Genomic DNA, 22,893 nt, shown 5'->3' with positions numbered 1-22,893 from the left:
TTACTGACTTGGAGGAGCACTGCTTACTGGCTTGGAGGAGCACTGCTTACTGGCTTGGAGGAGCACTGTTTACTGGCCTGGAGGAGCACTGTTTACTGGCTTGGAGGAGCACTGTTTACTGGCTTGTTCTACCTACTTTCTTATATACCCCAGGATCACCTTCTCAGGATGGCACAGCCCCTAGTGGGATGAGCTTTTCCACATCAATGATTAATCAAGAAAATGTCCTGCAGATTTGCCTACAGGCAACCTTATAGAAAATTTTTCTCAATTGAGAGTCCTTTTCCCAGAGAACTCTAACTTGTATCAAGTTGACCAAAAAAACTAACCAGGACAGGTGTTGAAAAACACATCCTAGAGAACAATGCTGGAGAAAGAGGACTATGAATAAACCAGTTTAGCTGAAGGCAAAGAATAATGACTGAGGAAACGGGCTGATGTTGATCTGGGAGCACTTGAGAACTAGTGTGAAGTCCCTGGGGAATGTTTTAGAAATACACAGATCTGACCATTGAGCTTTCAAAATGGTATCTTCAGGAAATAATCCAGAGATGATACAGAGTCAGCTGGGATGGTGCGTCTGGAATGGAGGGAGCTGACTAGGAAGTTACTGTAACAGTCTAAGAATGAAAGTGAAGCGGTAGGCAGTGTAGGGAACACCAATCATTGCAGCGGTTGGGAGGCTCAGGCAGGATTGTTGGGTGTTGGAGGGCAGCCTGGGTTACACAGTAAGGTGTTGAGGTGGGAACTGGACAACAAAGCATTTGCCCAGCACATTCTGGTTTCTAGGTTCCCCATCACTGAAAAAAAAAAATCAAATGATATCCAAAAAAAGCATCCTGTTTTAAATATATTTGGTTCCCTAGCTCTCTCTTTCCCCTAATTTCAGAGCCTTTCCTCTACTCTGTCCCCAGCAATCTGGTCATACCCCACTTCTTCTGTCTTACACATCACCAGGGTAACTCTGGGTGTGTTTGGATGACTGCCATGGCTACACTCATATAGCCTCTAGACATGAAGTAGTTTCCAATCCCCTTGTAGTGTCTGCATCCTGATAGATGTCACCTATTTCAACATTGCTTATTGAAGAAAGGACGTGAGGTGGACCATGACTCTGTCCCCCGCACTGGACAGGGTGAGGGGTGGGAGGGTTACATTCCCTTACGTAAAGGATGTCAATGTGACAGCATTTTTATTTTTATAAAAATCTACTAATGAACCTGATGGGCATAATTATCAATATGGAATTCAATATCCATATATTGAATCCAATATTCAATATCATAAATATCAACTCAGGAATTCTCTCTGAAGATGCCTAGGGCCCTCCTTATCCCTGGGCCATTGACAAATCGGGTATGTTTTATTCATTCACGGGTCCTTACTCTCCCTCAGGTGCTGGGTCACCAGTAAGCCAGGCTCGCCTGTTTATGGCTCACCAAGTGCATGCCAGGTGGACAGTGCTAGGGAGAAAAACACAGGAGACTCATGGTGGAGGGGGGCTCCTGTCTGTATGATGTAAACCCTGACCAAATGCCCCGTTTCACTGGCCCGCAAGATCGACTAGGACATGGTGTTTCCAGTATTCTTATTTACATCATGAGTAAACACTACTCACGGAGTGAAATTCAGATTTCTGTGAAAACGACAGGATAGTACGCTTTTAATAATATAAAGGTGTTTTTTTTTATAAAGGTGTTTTAAAATACTTGCATGCATCTTTATCATGAAACTTGACTATAAATGATCTAAGCAAATAATGCCTCCCATTTTACAAGTAAGAAAGGATGACTCAGAGGTCATATATTAAGTCTTGAGCAGAATTAGAGTTGAGACAAAGGATTTTTCTTAACTTCAATTTATTTTTGCAACTGATGTATAAAAACACAAAATTGAACATATTTATAGAGTACCATATGATATTTCTGTACTTGAGTGTGTTGTAAAATGGGTTTTGACTCTGGTTCATAGTGAGTGAGTGGGTTTGTGTTTCTGTTTTTTAAACACTTCTTTTGCAATGAAAGCTGAATTTAGAAAATAAAGTTTTATAGTAGAAAACAGGTTCAAAAAGCAATATCCATACCTATTCCGGTTTAGCATTGGCAGAAGCGTAGGGAAAAAGCTGAGCAGCCACCCGGGGCAGGTTTAAGCTTCTGAGATAGCTTTTCTGTGGATGAGTGTCACCTGGGCAATGTGGTAGAAACGAGGTGACAGGCAGCCTCAGATGGACAAGGGCATTGTCTCATGACACATTGTGGTACACCCCTTCAGCACGTCAGTATGAAATCTCTCACCTAAATCTCTCTAGTTTTTAAGCTATCTGCAATTGTTGTTTTCTTTCAGAGGGCAGAAAGGAAATGGGAAGAAAAAAGGCAAAATCTGGAACACTATAATGGGAAAGAGTTTGAGAAGCTCCTGGAAGAAGCTCAAGCCAATATCATGAAGTCAATTCCAAATTTGGAGATGCCACCAGCTTCCAGCCCAGGGCCCAAGGGAGATGCGGCGATAGATAAGGCTGAGCTGTCAGGTGAGGGCCAACCCACAGCAGGCCTTGCAGACATGTGCATGCTCACTGTCCTCAATTCAGAGTCCATCACCACAGAAGCTCCTGTGGGACAATAAAACCATGTCTTACTTTCTGACGGACCTCCCCAGCTCAGCATATAAAGTCGCTTGCCCACAAACCTGATGACTCAATTTCATCCCCAGAACCAGTGTAATAGAAGAAAAGAACCAGCTCCTCCAAGTTGTCTTCTGACCTCCATGTGCAGGCCATAGATCACTCACACACACACACACACACACACACACACACACACACACACACGCTACAATCTCTTTGCAAAATAAACTTCCTGAAAAAATCAAGACACCGGAGGGCTAGTTAGTTCTCTAAAAGCTGGCTTCTCTCCTTGAGTCCCTGGAGACAATTCTGAGCCAGCTCATCACATTTCTACCTTGTATAACTGCCCTCCCTGTTACTAATCTTTCCTCAATCTGTCAGTGTTTCATATCATTCTCATAATTGTTCCTTATTTATGTAATACAAATATAGCACACATTTTGGGAAAATGTCTCATTTTCACTTTTCACCCTTAAATTAAAAACTTCCTGCATAAATTATTCAGTCACCAGCATGAATGCTTTTATTCAGTACATTGGGTTTTCCTCCTTTTAAAAAATACATTCTGCCAGGCAGTGGTGGTGCACGCCTTTAATCCCAGCACTTGGGAGGCAGAGGCAGGTGGATTTCTGAGTTCGAGGCCAGCCTGGTCTACAGAGTGAGTTCCAGGACAGCCAGAGCTACACAGAGAAACCCTGTCTCAGAAAAAATAAATAAATAAATAAATAAATAAATAAATAAATAAATAAATAAATAAAACATTCTTAGAAATAGTTCACTGATGCACAGGCCACCCAGAATATGTAGCAGTCACCTGTAGTTCTAATGCTGTTTTCTATCACCATGTGTGTATGTGTGCGTGTGCATGTTCGTGTGCATGTGCATGTGTGTGACAAATGTCATTGTTTTTATGTATTTTTACTAGTGAAGCAAATATTCTCATACACGGTCTTATAAAATCCTAGTGGATGTATTGGTAAACTACCTAGACAGTGAGAAGGACGGGTAAATATGAAGTACTTTTTGACCATTGAATCCTCAGTCATTGTTAAATAGAAATCATTCAGTAGACAATTCTTTAAAATAGCAAGGAAAGATTCATTCAAAAGTATTACAATAAATGAGAGAGAAGTCTCTGGGGTGGAGAGATCCTTGCTAAGCCAACAGCAAGAATGTCTACTAAAACTAGGTTCAGTGGCCAGGTCATGGGCCAGCCAAGAAAGAGGGGGCCTCACTGAAGCTTACTCAAGGGGGAGATTTTTCTCTCACAGAGCAGGGAGAAGACAGGCCTGTCTTAGTCTTAGGCTGGTCAGCCAAAAGACAGACATCTGTTAGCCTTCACAATCCACCCATGCCTGGATGGATGCTCAAAGCCAAAGTAGCCTGCTAGACACCTCCCCCCCCCCCCCACTACCTACATGTAGGAACAGCCTGTGAGGCCACTCTGTTCGAAATCTCACATGGCTAGTCAACTTTTCTCCATCAGAAGCATGGCAAATTCTCCTCTGTTGTATCTGTCTGCTTGCCTCCAGGGACCTGGAAGTCCACCTATTCTTTACGCCCAGCAATTGGCCCATGGCTTCCTTACTGACAGATCAAGAACCAATTAGTGAACAAGACCTTAGCATCAGAACCACCCCTACATGTGTCTTTGTTCTTTGTCCCCATTTCCTCTCTACCTATCCCCTTGAGCCTCTTTCACTTGGGTCTGTCCTTTTAGCTACATAAATTCCTACTGATAATACTGTTCCGGGCTGAGATTCAAGTCTTTGGAAGCCTCAGGAAAGGTTTGGAGCTTACTTTTGGTTTCCTAATTCTTTCACTTTTCCAGTGCCCCTTAGTTTTTTATATATCAAGAAATGTAATAACAAATCTAATAGTTTGCATTGCATTCACAATAGCCCAGTGGCTGTATATAAGTAACTTAACCCCAGAACTCCCCAGAGGAAAGTCTGTTGTATGTAGTTTGTAAGAGATGAGAGAACTAAGTCAGTGAAAGGTAGGTCATGTTTGCAGGGTTTTCTGGGAGTTGAGCTCAGTTTGTCGGCAAAGCTGCCCCCTTAATCATTGGCCTATAGTGAGAATAGAGTTTGTAAGTCAAATTGTGTTGTGTTTGTGTACACTAGATGTATTGTGAGACTGTCTTTGAAGTGGTATATTCTTTTCCAGAAGATTCTCCAAATTCAGAGCAGGAATTGGAAAAGCTAGGAGGAAAGTCACCCCCTCCTCCACCCCCACCCCCTCGGAGAAGCTACCTTCCTGGATCAGGACTTACCACCACGAGGTCTGGCGATGTAGTCTACACTGGCAGGAAGGAGAGCATGTCTAAGGTCTGATGGGTTGAGTCCTGGCAAAATGGTTTCAGAATGAAGACAGTTCTATCCATCCAAACATTAAAAAAAAAAAAGGTAGTAATTCAACTTCCCCAGATGCCCAGAAATGACCTGGGAAGAGAATGGCAGCCAGTGCTACTGGACTAGCCTGGCCTTGTGTGATGTTTAATGTGACAACGTGAAAGACAGATCATCAAGTACTTTCCCTAGAGGGACATCATTAGACCGAAGTGGGGGTGGGAGTGAAACAGATCAGCAGGCACGGTAGTAGGCGTTTGTATAAAAAGGTGTTAAGTGAGCTTAGCTTACACTTAACTTGGAGGGTCTTGTCTCTTGGGTTAAATGAAAACACACAATTTCCAGTTGGAAATGCAATGAGAGGAAGGCCTTTTGTGAATGTGGGGGATTTATAATTATGTATATAATTCTTCAAACAATTTACCATCTTGACAACTTATACAAACAAACCCAAACCAAATGCAAGGAAATAAAGTTCTTTGTCTAGAAGAGCCAAAGCCAAAGAGACATGGAGAAGCCACATGGTCTGACCTAAGGCCCTGACACCAATATCTGTGATTCAAATTCCCTGTAGGTGAGCAGTGAAGACTCTGGGCCAACCCCACAGAATAGAACCACAAAATGTCCCCCAGAGGAGCCTGCCTCGGCCTGGACCCCATCGACACCACCAATCCCTGCTTCTTCCTCCAAGGAAGAGGAGGAGGAGGAAGAAGAAGGAGATAAAATCATGGCAGAACTCCAGGTACGTAGCTGAGGTTGACTCCTGGCTACTGACTCTTTGCCTTCTCATCTGGGCCTCTCTGGCCATGGATCCCACAGGTTTGTTAGGAGCTAGTGAAGAGCCCTGGAGCTAGCCTTTGTTAGTTTTGTCTTTTAATCCTGGCTTCCATTTACCAAGATGAGAACTAATGAATCCTCTGGCCACCCAGAAAATGTGTGAATAGTGACCATTTTAAAACAATTCCATAAAGTTCATATAGAAAATCATTTGCAAACCTCCCTAGCTCTAGGTAGTTAGAAGATGATCTCTCTCTCCCTCCCTTCCTCCCTCCCTCCCTCCCTCCCTCCCTCCCTCCCTCTCTCTCTCTCTCTCTCTCTCTCTCTCTCTCTCTCTATCTCTATCTCTCTCTCTCATTGTCTCTCTGTCTCTCTCCCTTTCTCTCTCTCATTCTCCTGAGCCTATTAGAGACTATTTTATTGTGTTTTTTAATATTTAGTGACATAGCTCTCTGCTAGGACTGAGTATGGATTGCAGGGTATATACCCAAGCTCATCCCACATTCCTGTCATGAATGTGACTCTGCCCTACACTGTGTCCTGAGAACTCACTGCATTAGATCCATACATAATTCCTAGACCAAACTCTGGATTTTTTTGACTCATACATTTTATGGAACATTTTTGCTTCTCAAAGACTACACCCTTTGTGGGACCCCAAAACACCCTGTCTTTTCACCATTGTCCATGTGGTGTGGTGCAGCCCAGTAAATCTAGTCCTTCACATGACATGGGGAAAACATTAAACCATGCCAATTTTGTGATACTGAGTCTTCTCTGGTTTTTATGGTATCCATGGTAATAGCTGTCAAAATTAAGATTCTTCCATTTTGTGAGGAAAGTAAGACTTCTGGGTGTTCCATTGAGTGGTAAACCCTTTGAATACTCCACAAAATTCACAGACTGTCCTGGATCAAGTCCTCCACTAAGCAGACTCCACAGGTTCTTAAAATGGTCAAAAGCTTACTGATAAAAAAACAGATTTATAGTTAGTAACCATTAGACTTGTGGATGTTCCCATCTTAGCACTCCAGTAAAAACCATACATTTGTCATAGATGCTTCTAGCTACCATTTGAGATGACCTCTTCTGCATGCAGAGTCTTATGTCTTCAGTGCCTACTGTGAGACGATCCCTCTTCAAGGAGTGAAGTACCTGGTATCTAGCTTCTTGCTCTGTGATTACTGGCTATTTATAATAGTGATTAAAATTCTCCAGCTTCATTGACATTCCTGTTCTGGGAAAGACTGCTCTGGGGGTCCAGCAGTCCCCTCTTAAGGTAGTTTTCATGAAACAGTGTCCTGTGTTCAGGTGACCAAGCATAAAAAGAAATTCCAGGCTGGAGAATCCAACATCTAACAGCCAAAAAACATGGCTTGGTCTCAGTAGGCAGGCCTGTAAATAAGCCAAACATACCTAGGAAAAGCCAGGATTGACTTTGTAAGGCATAGACAGCAGGGAGGGCAAAGATGACCAAACAGAGGGACAACCATTAAGGATAGAGGAGGGACCCTGTTGTCAGCTATGTTCAGATGTTAGGAAAATACTGCAATGTCCTCTTGGCAAAGTCACAGATTCTTTCTGCCCACTGAGTTGTTTCCAGATATCAACATTTGACATAAACAGACTATTAGACAATTATTTAAGATCATTCATTTCAATGAGTGTTTTTTAATACTAACTGCACATTAGAATTTGTATGAGGAAATGCTCTACAGCCCAGAGATTATTTACTAGTTCTCTTGAGGGAGACCTGGCAGCACTAGTGGTTGGTGGTGTTGGCTACATGCTGCATACCCTTGAAGGCTGTTGGTACCCAGCAGCATTGGCGTGACCAAGGGTCCTCCATTATCAGTGTCAGCAGACTCTCCTGGCGTTTCCAGCCCTCAGCTGGTAGACAGAACCTATACTTCTGCTCTTCATCTAAGAATGAATCTTCCTGACCCTATTCACCTGATGTAGCTGCTAGCCCCACAGTTATGTCCAGAGCTCAACAGCTCCTTGGCCATTCAGGAACATGTGCTGCTAAAGAGCATTAATTGCCCGTAAATGAACAACAGAGCAGGCTGAGATCTGTGACTGAAAAAATGAACAGGTGTACATTAGTTCTTTTGAAATTTAAATCATCTTGTGAGTTTTCTTCCTGTACATAATTTCAATAAAGCCGAGAAGAAATGAAGAACATAAAGATGTCTTTTCATCTTAATTTGTGTGTCTACTTCCCAACATGAAAAAGTCAAGGGATTAAGGTCAGAGTTTCACACCTGCTAAGCATGTGCCTGTCATGGAATCACACGTCCAGCTTGAGGGTATTAATAGTTTTTAAGGGCTCTGTCCATTTCATCTTTATAAGGAATCCTTTTCTTAGAGCTCAACCGGGGGCCAGCTTGAGGCACTATGGGATACAAGATCTCAGGATGCTGTCTCCTAGCAGGAGTCTGTATGTCAGTCCAGGGCTGGGGACCCTGTGTCTCTGGATTCCTGACTCTTTTCTGCTTTATACAGCCGAATCCCTGTTAACCTCAGTATTTTAATCCCTTAGGCATTCCAGAAGTGTTCCTTTATGGATGTAAATCCAAACAGTCATGCTGAGCAGTCCCGAGCTGACAGCCACCTTAAAGACAGTAGGCCAGGCGCCACAGCCCCACCCAAGGAGAAGAAGGTAACCTGTGGTAGCTATACATTCACCACACAGTGAGACAGCCCTGCCCCCAACCCTGCTCTGCTACTAACATGGCTGGCACTCTTGCACCTGACCTCTGGGCCTTGGCCTTTCTCTTCTACTTTCTCTCTTTTCTTCTTAAGCTAACAGAGATGCAGGCTTAGAGTGAGATTAGAAATACCCGACACAGCTTTCCAGCGTGAGCGCTATGTCCTTATGAGCAGCACACAATAGCATACAAGACAAGACAGCAGCTTTCCAAATAAAGAAGGCATACCTTTCTAAAGTTTCTAGACCAATGCATTAAAAGCAAAAACAAGCAAACTAAAAGCTAGAAATAACAACTAAGTAAATACAACTATTTCTTATTTTCAACATCTCTCATGAAAGTCTGAAAGCACAGAAACATACCTGGATACACACTGAAGTATACAAACCAGGATCCCTGCAAATTACTGCCATTTTTGTAAGTCTGTCTTCCAAAATAGTAAGTCTAGTTTTAATGCTAAAATAATTTCCTCATGACTTCAGAGAGGCGTCTGGGCTGTGTAGCAGAGCCTGCACACCGAGGAGAAAGCTGTTGGCATCAGTGTCCGGGCTTCTGAGTGAAGCTGAGTCTAGAGCATTTTGGGGTTTGAGAATTCAGAGCCATCTTACCTTAATTAAAGACAAAGAGTTTAACCTACTTCGGTCCACATATTTCCCACTATAAACTTACATTTCAGACTTGAGGGGCACTCATTTATTTTAAGTAAAGACAAACAATATTAGCCAAAAGAAACTTCAAGGTGGCCTAACAAATACTCCACTTGATTCCTATATTCCTAGGCAAGCTCAGTGAGGTAGATGTGTCAGACTGCAGAGGGCAAACCTAACACAGCCTTCAGGGGACCCGCTCACTCTGGCCCACAGCATCACAAGAGCCCAGTGTGAAGTAACCTGCCCCCAGTACACAGATGAAACTCTCAGCAGGCAGAGGGTCTTTATGCACCGGGAAGTTATTAGACAGTGATGTATGAAGGTGTCTCACACAGAAAACTAAACCCATAAAACAGCCCAGAAATACATTGCTCGTTCAGTATGTGAAATTTTCTTATATAGTCTTATTACTGCTAATTTGTGGAAGGCCCCTAGCAGGGCCTGGTATATCATATGTAGACCATTCTAGAACACTGACTGGGAAGTCTTACTTCCCAAGGGTTCCCTGTGATGATCAATGTCTCACTGTAGACTTTTGACTTGACTCTGATGTTGCGAGGGGTTCTTCTCTCACAGTTTGACGCTCACACTGTCAATAGCACTGATTGGAAGCAAGTTGCTATGGGTCTTTGTTGAGTGCTCAACAGTAGGCTGGTCTGTAGGGTAGGTAGTCATTCTAGATCATTAAACTCAGTAGATGAAGCACTTCATAATAATCACAACTATCAGACTTATCCCCCAATTTTGTCACTATTAACCTCTGTGGCCTATTCATCTGCCCTTCCATAACTTAAACATTTCTGTGGTTTTTCCTCCTACCCTTATGAAGCTCCAGCCTGGAACTTCACATCGACAGTTTTCATGTGACTGTGTCTCTAATTTCTATTTATTCCCCATGTACATGGAGCAAGTTTGCCTGACTGTTTATGTAATCCACATCATCGGGTCATAAGCAGATATTAAAGGGGCTTGGCTGTCTTTCATGTGGCCATCCATGACTAAGAAATCACTGTCAATTTCCAGGGCAGTTGTGATTAAATGTCCATGAATCTCATGTGCTTGCTTTAATGCGTTTATTCCCTTTGTGTAGCTCAGTGATTAAAAAAAAAAAGTTGTTTCTGTGAAATCTAAACTGGATTTCACTTACTTTCTGCTGGAGTAGTTCTGCTGCTAAATTGTATTTAAATACACAAGTAAGACTGGAAATATTTAACAGTGGATAATGGTGTGGCCCTGACCAACCAGCTCAGATGCCAGCCCCACTCCCCACCCATAGCCCCCTAACCCCCAGTAAATGGGCCTGGCAGGGGACTTGAGTTTAGACATGTTCAATCCTTCCTGGGAATCAAAGAGTTAACTTTTACTTGGGTTCTAGAGATATATACTAACCCCAGTTGGGAACTGAAACCTTGGGCTGGATCCTCATTTAACATCCTTCTTAAAGTCCTTGTGTGCTTCATTAGTTGCTTTATAATCTGAATTTCGAATTCCACAGAAGAACTTACATTCTTGTTGCAGCAGCCCCTATTTGGGGGAGCCTCGTGGGGAACAGACGGTGACTGGCGGCGAGTGCGCATTGTACCTTGTGATTAATGGTGTTCCATGTGGCTGATATTGACTTTGTTGTTTCTGTGTTATTACCTGAATGTGTGTGACTGTTCCTTCCACTCTTAAACCAGAGCAGCAGGGTTAACCTTGGCACAGCCTGGGTTGCTGTGCTTTGTGATGTTGTCATTGCTTTAACCAAACAGCCTTTATTGGGATTGTATTTCTCCTTGTGACAGACAGCCCTTCCTCTTGGTGTTCTGCAGCTAGAAGGATCAGCAGCACCTTGAGAGAAGAAAGTATCCTAGTATTAGGGACGTGTACTCATACACCAGGCTAGAACGTTGTGCCCTTGGATAAGATGTTCTGATTACCTGGATCCTCACTGCTGTTTGGTCCTTCAATCCTAAATCTTAGTGAGACTCCCATAAGCATCTTGGCACCTTAAAATATAGAGAATAAAAGTTGCATCATAAAAATGCAGAGAATAAACCCCAGCCTATGGCATCATGGCCACCATTGTGGCTTCAGATGCTTGCTTTGTTTTCAGATTACACTCGTGCACTGTGCAGCATACTATTTTGGTGAGCAGTGGACCACATCTACAGTGGTGATGCAGTAAGATCCTAAAGGGTGTCAATCATCTGCATCACGTAGTTGTGCTGAAGTAATGTGTGGTGATCTAAACAGGTCTACTTTGCTGTTCATGTATCAAAGTAGCACAGTTGTCTATCCTGTCTGATAGAATATGGATAATAAAAGCTGTCACTGGTTTATGTAATTTTCTATACTTTCATCAGAGCCTTAGAGTTCTGTGAAAACCAAAAGCCCACTGTAATGCAGTAGGCTGTGCTACACAGGCAGCAGCTGTGTCTGCTAGCTTGTTGACTCTGTCAAGAGCATCCTGAGGCCACACGCCTAGATATCTGGTGGGTGTAAGTACACTTTAAGATGCTCACACACAGGATCACCCCATGACACATTTGTCATGCCATATCCCTGTTGTTGAGGACTGCAGGGCTGCAAACTATGGAGCGTTATCACTACAAATTTAGATGTGATCGTTAAGGTCATTACCAACCTGAAGGTTATTTGGACATGTTGAGAACCTGCAAAGACATTTTCAATCTGTCACTGGAGCACAGAAGAAAAATGCTTTTTATCCCAGAGTATGACAATGCAAACAAAACTCCCCGTGGGCTGATTTCAGTAAAAGAATTGAAAGGGACATTTCCAAAATCTGCTCTTGTTCCTAAATTTGTAGGCAAACCAAGTCCAAACCCTGAGGTATAGAGATGAGAAGTAAAAGACTTCTCCAAAGCCACATAGTTAAGAGGCAGATGTGTATCAGAATCCAAGTCTCTGCCTCCCCCCACCCCCACTCCCCAGCACCCTTCACCCTTCAGTGTGCTTCCTGCAGTTCCAGTCTTTGATTCTGCTAAGATCAGGGACAGTCAGGTGCTGAAAAGAGAGTTGCTAATGGCTCCGTTTATTCTCTTACCTGCTAGCCCACAAAATTGGAAACACTTGCAATATTCTGCTAATGAAGACTTTTGTCTTATGCAAACACAGGGCAGTTCTGGAGGCTGGAGATCAGAGCAGCTCCAGGTAAACAGAGAGCTGTAGGCTTCTGGTTGGTGTCTGACGTATGTGCTTGGACCGTCCGCATGTTTGGAAACATAATTAAATGATAGTTATAGTCCAGTTTTGGGGGGCATGTGGTTTTGTGGAGTAACATGTCGTACACTGTTCTACCAGAATTTGGAATTTTTCCATGAAGATGTACGAAAATCTGATGTTGAATGTGAAAATGGCCCCCAAGTGGAATCTCAAAAGGTGAGTTTGCCACATGTAGGTTCCAATTGGTGTCATTCAGTTTAATTACATACCCTTGCAGAGCCTTTCTGGATTAATGTATGTGGTTTCCTTTCTCCACTTTGCCTCTCAGGTTACTGCAGGGGCTCTGAGACCTAGTGGCCCCCCCAAATGGGAAAAAGCCACGATGGATAGTATGTCTGACACCTCAAGAACGTCAGAATGTAGAGCTGACACCTTCACAGAGGAAAATACCACACCCACTAAGAACTTATTCTTAGACAATAGAAATTATTCCCAGAAAACTGTGCCCAAGGTCAGTTTTAATTTCACTGGCCTGAACTCATTAGAAGGTGAAATCAACAAAGGGCCTAAGGTCTCGGGACTACAGTGTGCTATTCCTGACACGGAGAATCAGAAGTTGAATTTTGGAAAGACAAAAGAGATAGGCCAACAAGGACAAGAAAATGCAGATAAGAGTCACATTCCTCCCCCAACTCAGTCAGTAGAATTCAGCATTCACGATGTCAAAACACGAGATCAAGATGTTCTCATGGCAGATTATGGTCAAGTTGTCCTGAGATCCAAGGTGGGTAGGCACACTAATATGACTATGAATGAGGATGGAGAGTCAACTCCAAGTTCTCCCAGTGAGGAACACTCAGCCACTGATAACATCGCCTTTATGATCACGAAAACTGCTGTCCAAGTTCTGTCCAGCGGGGAGGTCCATGACATAGTGAGCCAAAAGGGACAAGATGTACAGACAGTTAATATTGATGGAAGGAAAGAGACAGTTTCTCAGCAAGAAGGAACTGAAGGGGAGGAGCCGGTTGTGTGCCTGGACAAGAAACCAGTTATCATCATTTTTGATGAACCCATGGACATCCGATCTGCATATAAAAGACTCTCGACCATCTTTGAGGAATGTGATGAGGAGCTAGAGAGAATGCTGACAGAGGAAAAGATAGAGGAGGAGGAAGAGGATGAAAATGGAGATGCTGGAGTCCAGACCTCATCCCAAATGTCCCATGAGCAGGTTGACTCGAGAAGTGGTAGGATGGGACAAAAGACAGAGACACAATCACAGCCCCACATCCGGTCAGCAGAATCGCTGACTCCAGGAGGGCAGGAAGTTCATAAAGCCGAACAGAGAAAGCTTAGCTCCGCCGATTCTCCAGACTCAGGAAATAAGTGTGACATGGCTGATGACCAGTTTGAAAGCCCCAAGAAAAGATTTAAGTTCAAATTTCCTAAAAAGCAGCTTGCTGCCCTTACACAGGCAATCCGCACAGGCACCAAAACAGGAAAGAAAACCCTCCAGGTGGTCGTCTATGAGGAAGAGGAAGAGGACGGTACTCTGAAGCAGCACAAAGAAGCCAAGCGGTTTGAAATCACCAGGTCACAGCCTGAAGACGCCCTCAAAACCATGGCCAGGAGGCAAGAGCAGCTCAGCCACGAGGGCACATTTCCAACATCAAGGACTGATGAAATTAGGAAAAATACTTACAGAACACTGGACAGCCTGGAGCAGACCATAAAGCAACTCGAAAATACAATCAGTGAAATGAGCCCCAGGGCCCTAGTTGATACCCCATGTTCTTCCAACAGAGATTGTGGTGCAGGCTTGCCCCACATAGCCCAAGAGGTCTCTCCCCGGTCCTTGCTAGTTCCGGATGAAGTACCCCCTGCCCCAGAGCCCCCCACGTCCATATCTTCAGCGTCACGTAAGGTATCTTGGTCTGTGGAAAATGGAAAGATGCAGTCGCTTCTTAAGCCTGTCATAATCACAGTAGCAAAAGGTGTCTTGTGATTTAATCGCTTCCCTTCAGGTGGCTCGCGGTTGTTTTTTTGTTTTTGTTTTTTTGTCTATTCGTCATATACCCGACTCTTCTCCCTTCTCCGTCGCCTTCCATAAAAACGGCAACTAGGTGTCTAACAGCTAATCAATTCTGTTTGTGCCTCTGTTGCTGATTGGTGTTGGGTCAGTATAAAGAAGCTGGGTCAGCCATGTTCTGTTGTTACTTACATTAAAATCCAATTGATCGGTAGTGAGCTGTTGATTCTGTTTGATTCCTCTGATTAACCCAGTTGGTGTTTCCTGGGTCTGTCCTGCATGTAGGGCACTAGCTTCTCACTTGACCTTCTCTGCATACAGTAGGGCCATCTCAGTGACAATCCACTTACCTTCTTCTCTCTGTCTCCCCTCTCACTGGTTCTCCCACAGGGCTCCAGCACCACCCCACAGACAAGCCGGATGCCAGTCCCAATGACTTCTAAAAACAGACCTGGAACCCTGGATAAGGCCAGCAAGCAGTCCAAACTACAGGATCCCCGCCAATACCGTCAGGTAGTTTTACCTTAAACCCAATTTTGGATGGACACTATTGCAATTAAGAAGCCAGTCGCTGACCTAGTTTCTACCAAATACTGTGTTTTCTTTGTGAGAGGTCGTTTGTGTAGACATCCTGGATCTGGGGGCATGGAGAAAGTCTAAAAGAACCTGTGTTAAACTTTTCACCACCCTCTTGCATGCTTACAATAAAACATCTTTTACTTTGTGACTTCAGATTTTAACTGTTAACACATGGTGCCGGGCCAGTGGCGGTTTCTTTGGTGAATGTAGTGCGTCATCAAATCCTCTTGGGAAACAGAGATAAACCAACCTGTTGCTCATGACTGCTCTTAAGTCATCGCTACTAACATCTGTGTTGACTGCATTGCATTCAGTCTCCTTGACTCTCCCACACTCACACTCCACACCCCAGTGACAATGCCCATGCATGGCCAACTGACAGTGGGGAGGGCCATGGAATGTATGATGTGTCGTCTTCTTTTCTGTCATTTCTGTACCTCCTTTGCTATGTGCATGGGGTGGTTTCAGCCTGGTCCAGATAAGCACAACACTTAGCTCAGGCCTCGGACTGTACGTTGTTTTTCTTTTACTGTATGATGCTCAGAAGGGCTGCTTTGCCAGGCCCTGTGGGTTGATCATGTTGCCAGCTTTCTGACAGAGTGTCTCCCACCATCTTTGTTTGCAGGCTAATGGAAGTGCTAAGAAAGCTGGTGGGGATTGTAAGCCTACTTCCCCCTCCTTACCTGCTTCTAAGATTCCAGCCCTTTCTCCCAGCTCTGGGAAAAGCAGTTCTCTGCCCTCTGCTAGTGGGGACAGCTCTAACCTCCCCAATGCACCTGCTACTAAACCATCGATTGCTTCTACCCCTCTCAGCCCCCAAGCAGGACGGTCCGCTCACTCTGCTTCCCTCATCCCTTCTGTCTCTAATGGCTCCTTAAAGTTTCAGAGCCCACCTCATGCAGGTAAAGGCCATCACCTTTCGTTCGCACTGCAGACTCAAAATGGCCGAGCTGCCCCTCCTTCCTCTTCATCCTCATCCCCTCCTTCTCCTGCCTCCCCCACCTCCCTGAACCAAGGTGCCAGGGGCATCAGGACCATCCATACTCCTAGCCTCGCCAGCTACAAAGCACAGAATGGAAGTTCAAGCAAAGCTACCCCATCCACAGCAAAGGAAACATCTTAAAGGCCAGATCCTTTTAGGTACAAGGTGGAATTACATTCTTGTTTTTAATTTTTAGCAGTCTGGAACAACTGTTTTCACAAGAGAATGTATCATATTGCTGTATTGTTCGAGGCTTCATGCAGAGTATGTGCTAAATACTGAGTTGATAGGTTGCAGTAAAGCTTGTTTTTTTTCTACTCTGTTGCTGTTGTAATTAAATAGTGTTTACTGTCTAGATTCGATACCTATTACATGAAGAAAGCATGTGCTATAAAAAGAGAGAGTATGATGAGTGTGAAGACATGTGTGAGACAAGCTGACTGTACTATGCATGTAAGACATGTATGATTCCAGAATTTTAGTATGTTTTGTATAAAAATATTTTTCATTACGGAGACTAGAGGTAAACAGAGAAATACACAAGCGTGACTATATAAATTGTAAAGCATATATTACAATATTTTCTTTTATTTTAGTGTTATTTAGCTTTATTACAGATTTCTATTTTTGTCAAAACTTCATGGTTCCTTTCAAGATCTTTTTTGCCAAAACATTTTGATACTACAGCATTGTACATTTGAAAGTAGCGTGCTAGACTCTAAGCCAATGAGCTTCTACAGCCTGTAGAAAGAAATTCAGCGAAACTCTTGCACTGCCGTCAAAAAGTTTGTATAATTTGCTAGCGCAAGCCAGCTCATTTTCTTTTTCTTTACTTTCTTTTCATTTTCTTCTTCCTTTTTTTTTTAAAAAAAAAAAGACAAAACATGAGTATTCTGTAGCCATTTTCTTTGCACTGTCTAACAACCCCTTTTTATGTTTTCTTAGACCTGGTAACCCACACCATTGCATTGTGGATTTTAAAATGTACACTTCTGTACGGTTCTGTACACTGAGGAACTTTTGTAAATATTCAAATATAAATAGACATCAAAATACTATATGTGACACCACATAGAGTAGTTTTCCCACACCAAAGTTAATTTTTATGCATGCTTTAAGAGTCTATATTGGGATGGGCAGAAATGGCACTATCCACACATTTTTAAAAAAGCAACAAGTTTGCACAGTTAGGGTGGTTTTGTAAATAACTGTTATTTGTATAACACAGCCATGTAACATACGGAACTGTAAGCAGAGACTTTGCAAAACTAAATAAAGGGCTGCATGCTTATTATTTTTTGTACCTTGTCACTATAACTACTTCCAGTCAACGAATATGTAACTATTGCCACAGGGTTTTGGCTCTGAGGGCATTCTAAGTAATGTGTAACCACATCTACTCATACAGTGTTGCTTCCTCGAAAGCAAAGGACGAGTTCCTAATAAACTAATCAACAGTGTGGCTGTCTGAGCTTACTTTCCACCTGACTCTTCTCTAGGGCATGGAGAGGGGGTGACTGACAGAAAATAAACCTGCACACAGGTTTGCATACTCATTCATTGTAGGGGCTTTTGCTGCTTTCTCGATTTCTTTTTTTTAATTTTTAGTAAAAGTAAAAAGAAAGTGTCTTTATCAGTGGGTTGGGTTTTTTTCTTTTCAGTTCCCAATTTTTAATTTTTTAAATCATTATTTTATGTATATTAGTATTTCGCTTGGATGTATGTCTATGCAGCATATTCATTCCTGGGTCTATGGATATCAGGAAAGGGTGTCAGATCCCTTAGCATTACAGTTACATCTGGTTGTGGGTGCTAAGAGTCAAACCTGGGTCCTCCAGAAGAGAGCAGCTAGTGCTCTCAACCTCTGAGCCTTCTCTCCAGCCTGGTGTTCATATATGTATACGTATAATGTGTATATTATATATTACATATTATATATTTAATATATGCATTTATTAACATATCTATATATTAGCATATATTTAATATATCTTGTTGGTCTATAGGAAATGTACATCCAACACCGCATATGTTTTCATTTACAAAAAGAGGAGAGGGCTCAGTCAAAAAAGTGCTTGCCCTGCAAGGCTGGGGCCTGAGCTTGATCCCCCAAATCCACAAAAACAGCTGAGTATAGTGCTATGCCCTTATGTTCCAACACTGGGACTGACACAGACAGATCCTTAGAGACTGACCGGCTAGCCAGTCTAGCCTAACCAGTGAGGTCCAGGCCAGTAAGGAACCCTGAGGACCAGCATCCAAGATTGCATGTATGGGTGCACAGACACACACACACACACACACACACACACACACACACACACACACACTGGCAGAGAGTTGTTAATAACAAAAGTTCCCAGATTCTACAAACACCCTGAGGAACCTGGAACCTGTTCATCATTTTTTTTCACATCTAAAAAGATTTACCGTGGTGGTTAGAGGTAAAGTTCGAATAGTACCCCACTTTACAACACCCTGCTGTGCGTCCCCAGGTTTCAGGCTTCCCGAACACCATGCCTTCATCAGAAATACTTTCTCACAACAGTCAAGGCAGCCAGGAATTCAGTAGCACTTAGGAAGTTATTTCAGTACACAGGATTCCAGCTTTCCCAGCAGCTCCCATAATCCTGACAGCATGAGTTCATAGACAATTTCAGCTACTAGAATTGTGATCGTTCTATGTGACTAATGGCTAGCTAATTCATGCTGGTCTACTTGTTCCTGTTTATTGCCACACTGGGAATTTTGCTTAAGCACCTAATCAGCAAGCTGGGGCTAAGGTTGGGGGTGGGGGTTTGAGTTTGATATCAGACTTCCCAGAGTTCTGGCAAAGTCCTGAAGCTCATGGTCCCTTTGTGTGGCAGAACTTTACCTTAACGAATAACGATTTCAAGGGACCAATCACTGGGACTTCCGGGTCGGAGAGAAGAAGAGGGGGTGCAGGAGAAAGACACTTCCTTTTGGACGGGAGAGAGCATGGAAACACGGTGTAGGTAGCAAGAAGCCCCTGATTTAGATACAGGATCCGCAGGGATGCGCCACCGGAGGATTTATAACTTAAAATAGGATGTTAGTTGCTGCACCCAGCGATTATGTTGCCTGTTGATTTTAAACTAAGACTGTGTGATGTTTTCCTTCACATGGTGACTCAGCTGTGTTCCAGAGAAATTTGTACGGAGGCAGGGATTCCCCAGCCAGCCACAGGAACTTGGAAGCGTGGGGCGTGCGTGGCAGCGCCCCGCCATGGGAGCTTAGCGAGCCGGGTGGAGAGATTTCGGAGCTCTGAGTCAGAGTCTGCTGGGCTGAGTGAGAACAGGCCGGCCTGCCCACTGATGCCTTGCCGGCGGTAGCGTGAATTGCCTTTTTTAGTATTTCACGCAATACCTTGGAGCTAGGTAAGGCAGACTGGCAAGTTCCCTGGGCAAGAGACCTCTCAAGGCTGCCCCAAACCTAGCCGCTTGCTGCCTGCCTCTCCGGAACATCAGAGACAATGTTCCTCTTCCTATGAGAAACAGAACCCAGACTGCTTCTCATAACCGTGCTCAGCAGGAAGAAAAGTACTGGCTCAGCACCCATTTCTAAGTCTGACATTGTTATCTTAGGACCCAGCTTTACTCCATCCCCTTCAGCCTGTTACTCTCCCCCTCCTCTTTTGGTTGGTTCCTTACCTCACTGACTGCAAAGCTAACATACCCTTCAGCTGGTAACCATAATCAAGCCTAATGGTTATCACCCAAGACCTGTGAATGGTTTCTACTTTAGTCCAGCTGAAGGCCCAGGAGCATGCATGAGACCTTAATAAAGGCATGGCCCCAGGTCCTCTTGCACTTGCTCCTGGCCCGATGGCTGAGCCTTATTCTGTGTCTGCCCACTATCACCCTGCCCCATCTCCATCAGCACTCAAAGACCCTTAAATAATAAATTGCTTCTCTTCCCTGTATTTTATGTTTGTGTTCTTGTCGCATTGCACAGGGCTACACAGCGAAAGCTAATAGGACATCCTAGACAGAGGCTGTTTGGTTTAAGGACGTTCCAAGTACAAAGATCTCAAGGTCAAATTAGAACCCATACAGTGTGGATTATGACCACACCTTGGTCACTTTAACCTCTAAGGTGGGTAGTGGGTGCCTAGAACAGCTGGTTTCTCAGGTTGTGTTAAATTATAAATACGTATTTGCTTAAGAATCTGTGGAGCTGGAGAGATAGCTGCTCTTCCAGAGGTCATGAGTCCGATTCCCAGCAATCATGCTGGTTCACATCCGTCTGTAATGAGGTCTGGTGTCCTCTTCTGACCTGTAGGCATACATGCAGGCAGAATGCTGTATACATAATAAATATTTTTCAAAAGAAAAAACATCCTTTATGGCAGTCACTAATCTAATAAATCTCTGTAACCTACCTGGCAGATTCTTGGAAATCAGCTTCATGGAACCAGTGAAAGGATTCATCTGGTAAAGTCACCATAAAACCTGATGCTCTGATTTCATTACCCAGCACACATATAAAGGTGGGAGGGGTAAACTGACCTCTATCACGGCCTTTTCACATGCACTGAACCAGTCAGTGGCTGGGGGGTTGGGGGGGAGGAGTGGTACTGTTTCCTGGATGCTGTTTCCTAGTTGTACAAATCTAAGCATAGTTTGGACTTCTCATCTGTTAATATGGAAGCGTGCTGGGATTTAGCTTTTAGGGCTGTGGGATTAAATACAATCCATACAAAAATTAAGTCAGAACCCAGCACTGGGCACTCAGAAAAGGTTAGGTTTATTGTTAGCACAATTTCATTGAGAACCATGGTACTATTTGGCCCCTATGAAATTTCTGGCTGGGGGCTTGGGGGCGAATCCCAGAGTGGACAAGCCACTGATGGGGCAGACAGGGGACTCAGAGCCCTAACAGATGCAGCATAGGTCTTTCTGGCGCTTCAGGGAGCTGGTGCCATTTGACTTTCCTGGGGACAACACAGAACTTTAACACAGATCTGCTTGACTGGTACAGTTGCTTCGACTAGAATCCTCACACAGGCATGGAGAAATACAAACAGGACTCATGGGTGCAAGAATGAGGTTCCTCAAAGTTACATTCTCAGGCAGCATGTGAGTTCCCAATTCAGTCTGCTCTGTTTCCAAAATGCTGCTCACCTCTGGGAGAAGTACTAGAGGCAAGACTCCAGAAGAGGGAAACCTAGCCACTGGTCATTGGAGCAGATTACAGTTTCCTTTCAACCAGGTTAGTAAACAACCCTCTTCCTGGATGTCCCTGTGATGCTAACCAGCTTCCTTGGTGCTCTGTAAATAACACATTGGAGCGCCCCAGCAGCCACTGGGAGGACACAGATGCTAGAGATACTGTACCATCCAATAGCACAGAAGCTAGTTTCTGTACAGGAGACAGTAACACCAGCTAGGAAACAACCGCTAACCAGGCCCACCATTCAGTCCTTGATCTGTGCTGCAGGGTAGATGACAGGTGTGTCCAGCTAGTGACTTTGCAGAATGACATTGTCATGCACAGACTAAATAAAATCTCATATTGTCTTCATTAGGTTTACAATTATTCATCGGACCACACTCTAGGGTCCTGCCCCAACTCCATGCTTCCCAGCTTAGCAGCAGAGGCTCACCCAACAGCCTTAAATCAGGAGGGTTAAACTGTGCTCTATACATTCTGCTCCCCAAAAGTAGGCAAACTACACTGTATACCTTAAACTCACACAAAATGCTTAATTTTTTAATCGCCTGAGATTTCCTTGAGTCTGTGAACACAGCAGCAGTAATGACCAACCGTCACCTAATAAGAACCAGGTATGATATTACAGGGGCTTAGATCCACTGTCTTTCCCATTCTCGCCCATGGAGCCTGCCCACTGCCCTCCCTCCTGATCTCACTGCATCCTGGCCCAGGCTGGTAAGGTTTGGGCTGTATCGAGAGGAGCTTGGGCATTTTGCATGGAGAAGAACTGTTCATGGAGGCTCTTTGGAGGGCAGTGCTGTTGACAGGTGTTTCCCATCCCTAGCTCAAACAAGCACACTGCAGAAAAGTGGCCACTGTGGGGTTATTAGGGCTCTGGTACCTTCCCATTCAGCAAAAAAAGGGAGGTGACAAGACTCTGCTCACCAGGCTGGCATTGTCATCAGTCATTAATCGTTAGGAGGGAAATGCAGCTGGGTACAAACCTGGCCTCATATCACCACTCTTCTCCTCACAGCCCAATACTGGCATCTAAAACTCCAAGGTGTGGGCCAGCGACCTCTTGCCAGAACTGGTCCTCCCTGCTACAGCCAGCATCACCTTGCTCTATCCAACATGGGAATCATGTGGCTGTTAACACTGTTCAGCTGGTGAGGTGCTGTTGGTAAGGGCCTCCTGGAAGGGATTCTGTGATCTTGGCTCTGAAACCTGTCAGCTAAAAATCTGGGAAGAGGCACTATAGCCCCCACACAGAGGGTTTTTGAAATGAGAGAAGGAATCTTGATTTTGTTGCATATAAGTTCCCCCTTTTAACTAAAATCTTGTACGAGGTGAAATCCTTAGGGATGTGGCTACCCATTCACCAGTGAAATATAATCCCGGGCCATGATGTCTGTCACCAGCACGCATCATCGGCAAAACTCAGCCACAAATGAAAATACATTCAGACCAGTGCTCAGACTCAAAGACAATGAATATCATGTGTCAGGACATTTTGCAAAGGGTGGACCACTGTTTAAAACAGAGGTTCTCAACCTGTGAAACACAATGCCTTTGGGGGAAGGGAACCAACCCTTTCACAGGGGTCACATGTCACACATCTCAGATTTCCTGCATATTAGGTATTTACATTACAATTCATAATAGTAACAAAATTACAGTTATGAAGGAGCAGTGACTATAATGTTATGAATGGAGGTCACCACAACATGAGGAACAGTATTAAAGGGTCCCAGCATTAGGAAGATTGAGAACCACTGATATAAAAGTTCAAAACAAACTCCATTCTTCCTGGCTTCACTAAAGACTAGATTGCTTAAAAGTAAAGTA

The 22,893-nt window shown here is 43.9% G+C and overlaps 1 protein-coding gene across 9 annotated transcripts in view; it reads left to right on the top strand.

Annotated features, from left to right (window-relative positions):
• The window catches only part of Kiaa1217 (KIAA1217 ortholog), a 294,129-nt gene extending 276,799 nt beyond the window's left edge, over positions 1-17,330 (top strand). For 4 of the 9 annotated variants that reach the window (XM_028764810.1, XM_028764807.1, XM_028764809.1 and 1 more), the window contains 8 exons: positions 2,344-2,527; positions 4,793-4,953; positions 5,549-5,716; positions 8,294-8,413; positions 12,416-12,493; positions 12,606-14,204; positions 14,700-14,822; positions 15,514-17,330. In XM_028764810.1, the coding sequence (XP_028620643.1) occupies positions 2,344-2,527; positions 4,793-4,953; positions 5,549-5,716; positions 8,294-8,413; positions 12,416-12,493; positions 12,606-14,204; positions 14,700-14,822; positions 15,514-16,011 (2,931 nt within the window). In that variant the 3' untranslated portion in view covers positions 16,012-17,330. The remainder of the gene's footprint in view (positions 1-2,343; positions 2,528-4,792; positions 4,954-5,548; positions 5,717-8,293; positions 8,414-12,415; positions 12,494-12,605; positions 14,205-14,699; positions 14,823-15,513) is intronic. The other 5 variants (XM_028764815.1, XM_028764814.1, XM_028764813.1 and 2 more) reach the window with 2 other exon arrangements.
• The last annotated feature ends 5,563 nt before the right edge of the window (positions 17,331-22,893 follow it).

Source organism: Grammomys surdaster, unplaced genomic scaffold, assembly GCF_004785775.1.
Source record: "Grammomys surdaster isolate TR1022 unplaced genomic scaffold, NIH_TR_1.0 146, whole genome shotgun sequence".
In the NCBI taxonomy this organism is placed as follows: Eukaryota; Metazoa; Chordata; class Mammalia; order Rodentia; family Muridae; genus Grammomys; species Grammomys surdaster.
The sequence above is the reverse complement of the archived record's forward strand: the minus strand, read 5'-3'. Positions and strand labels throughout refer to the sequence as shown.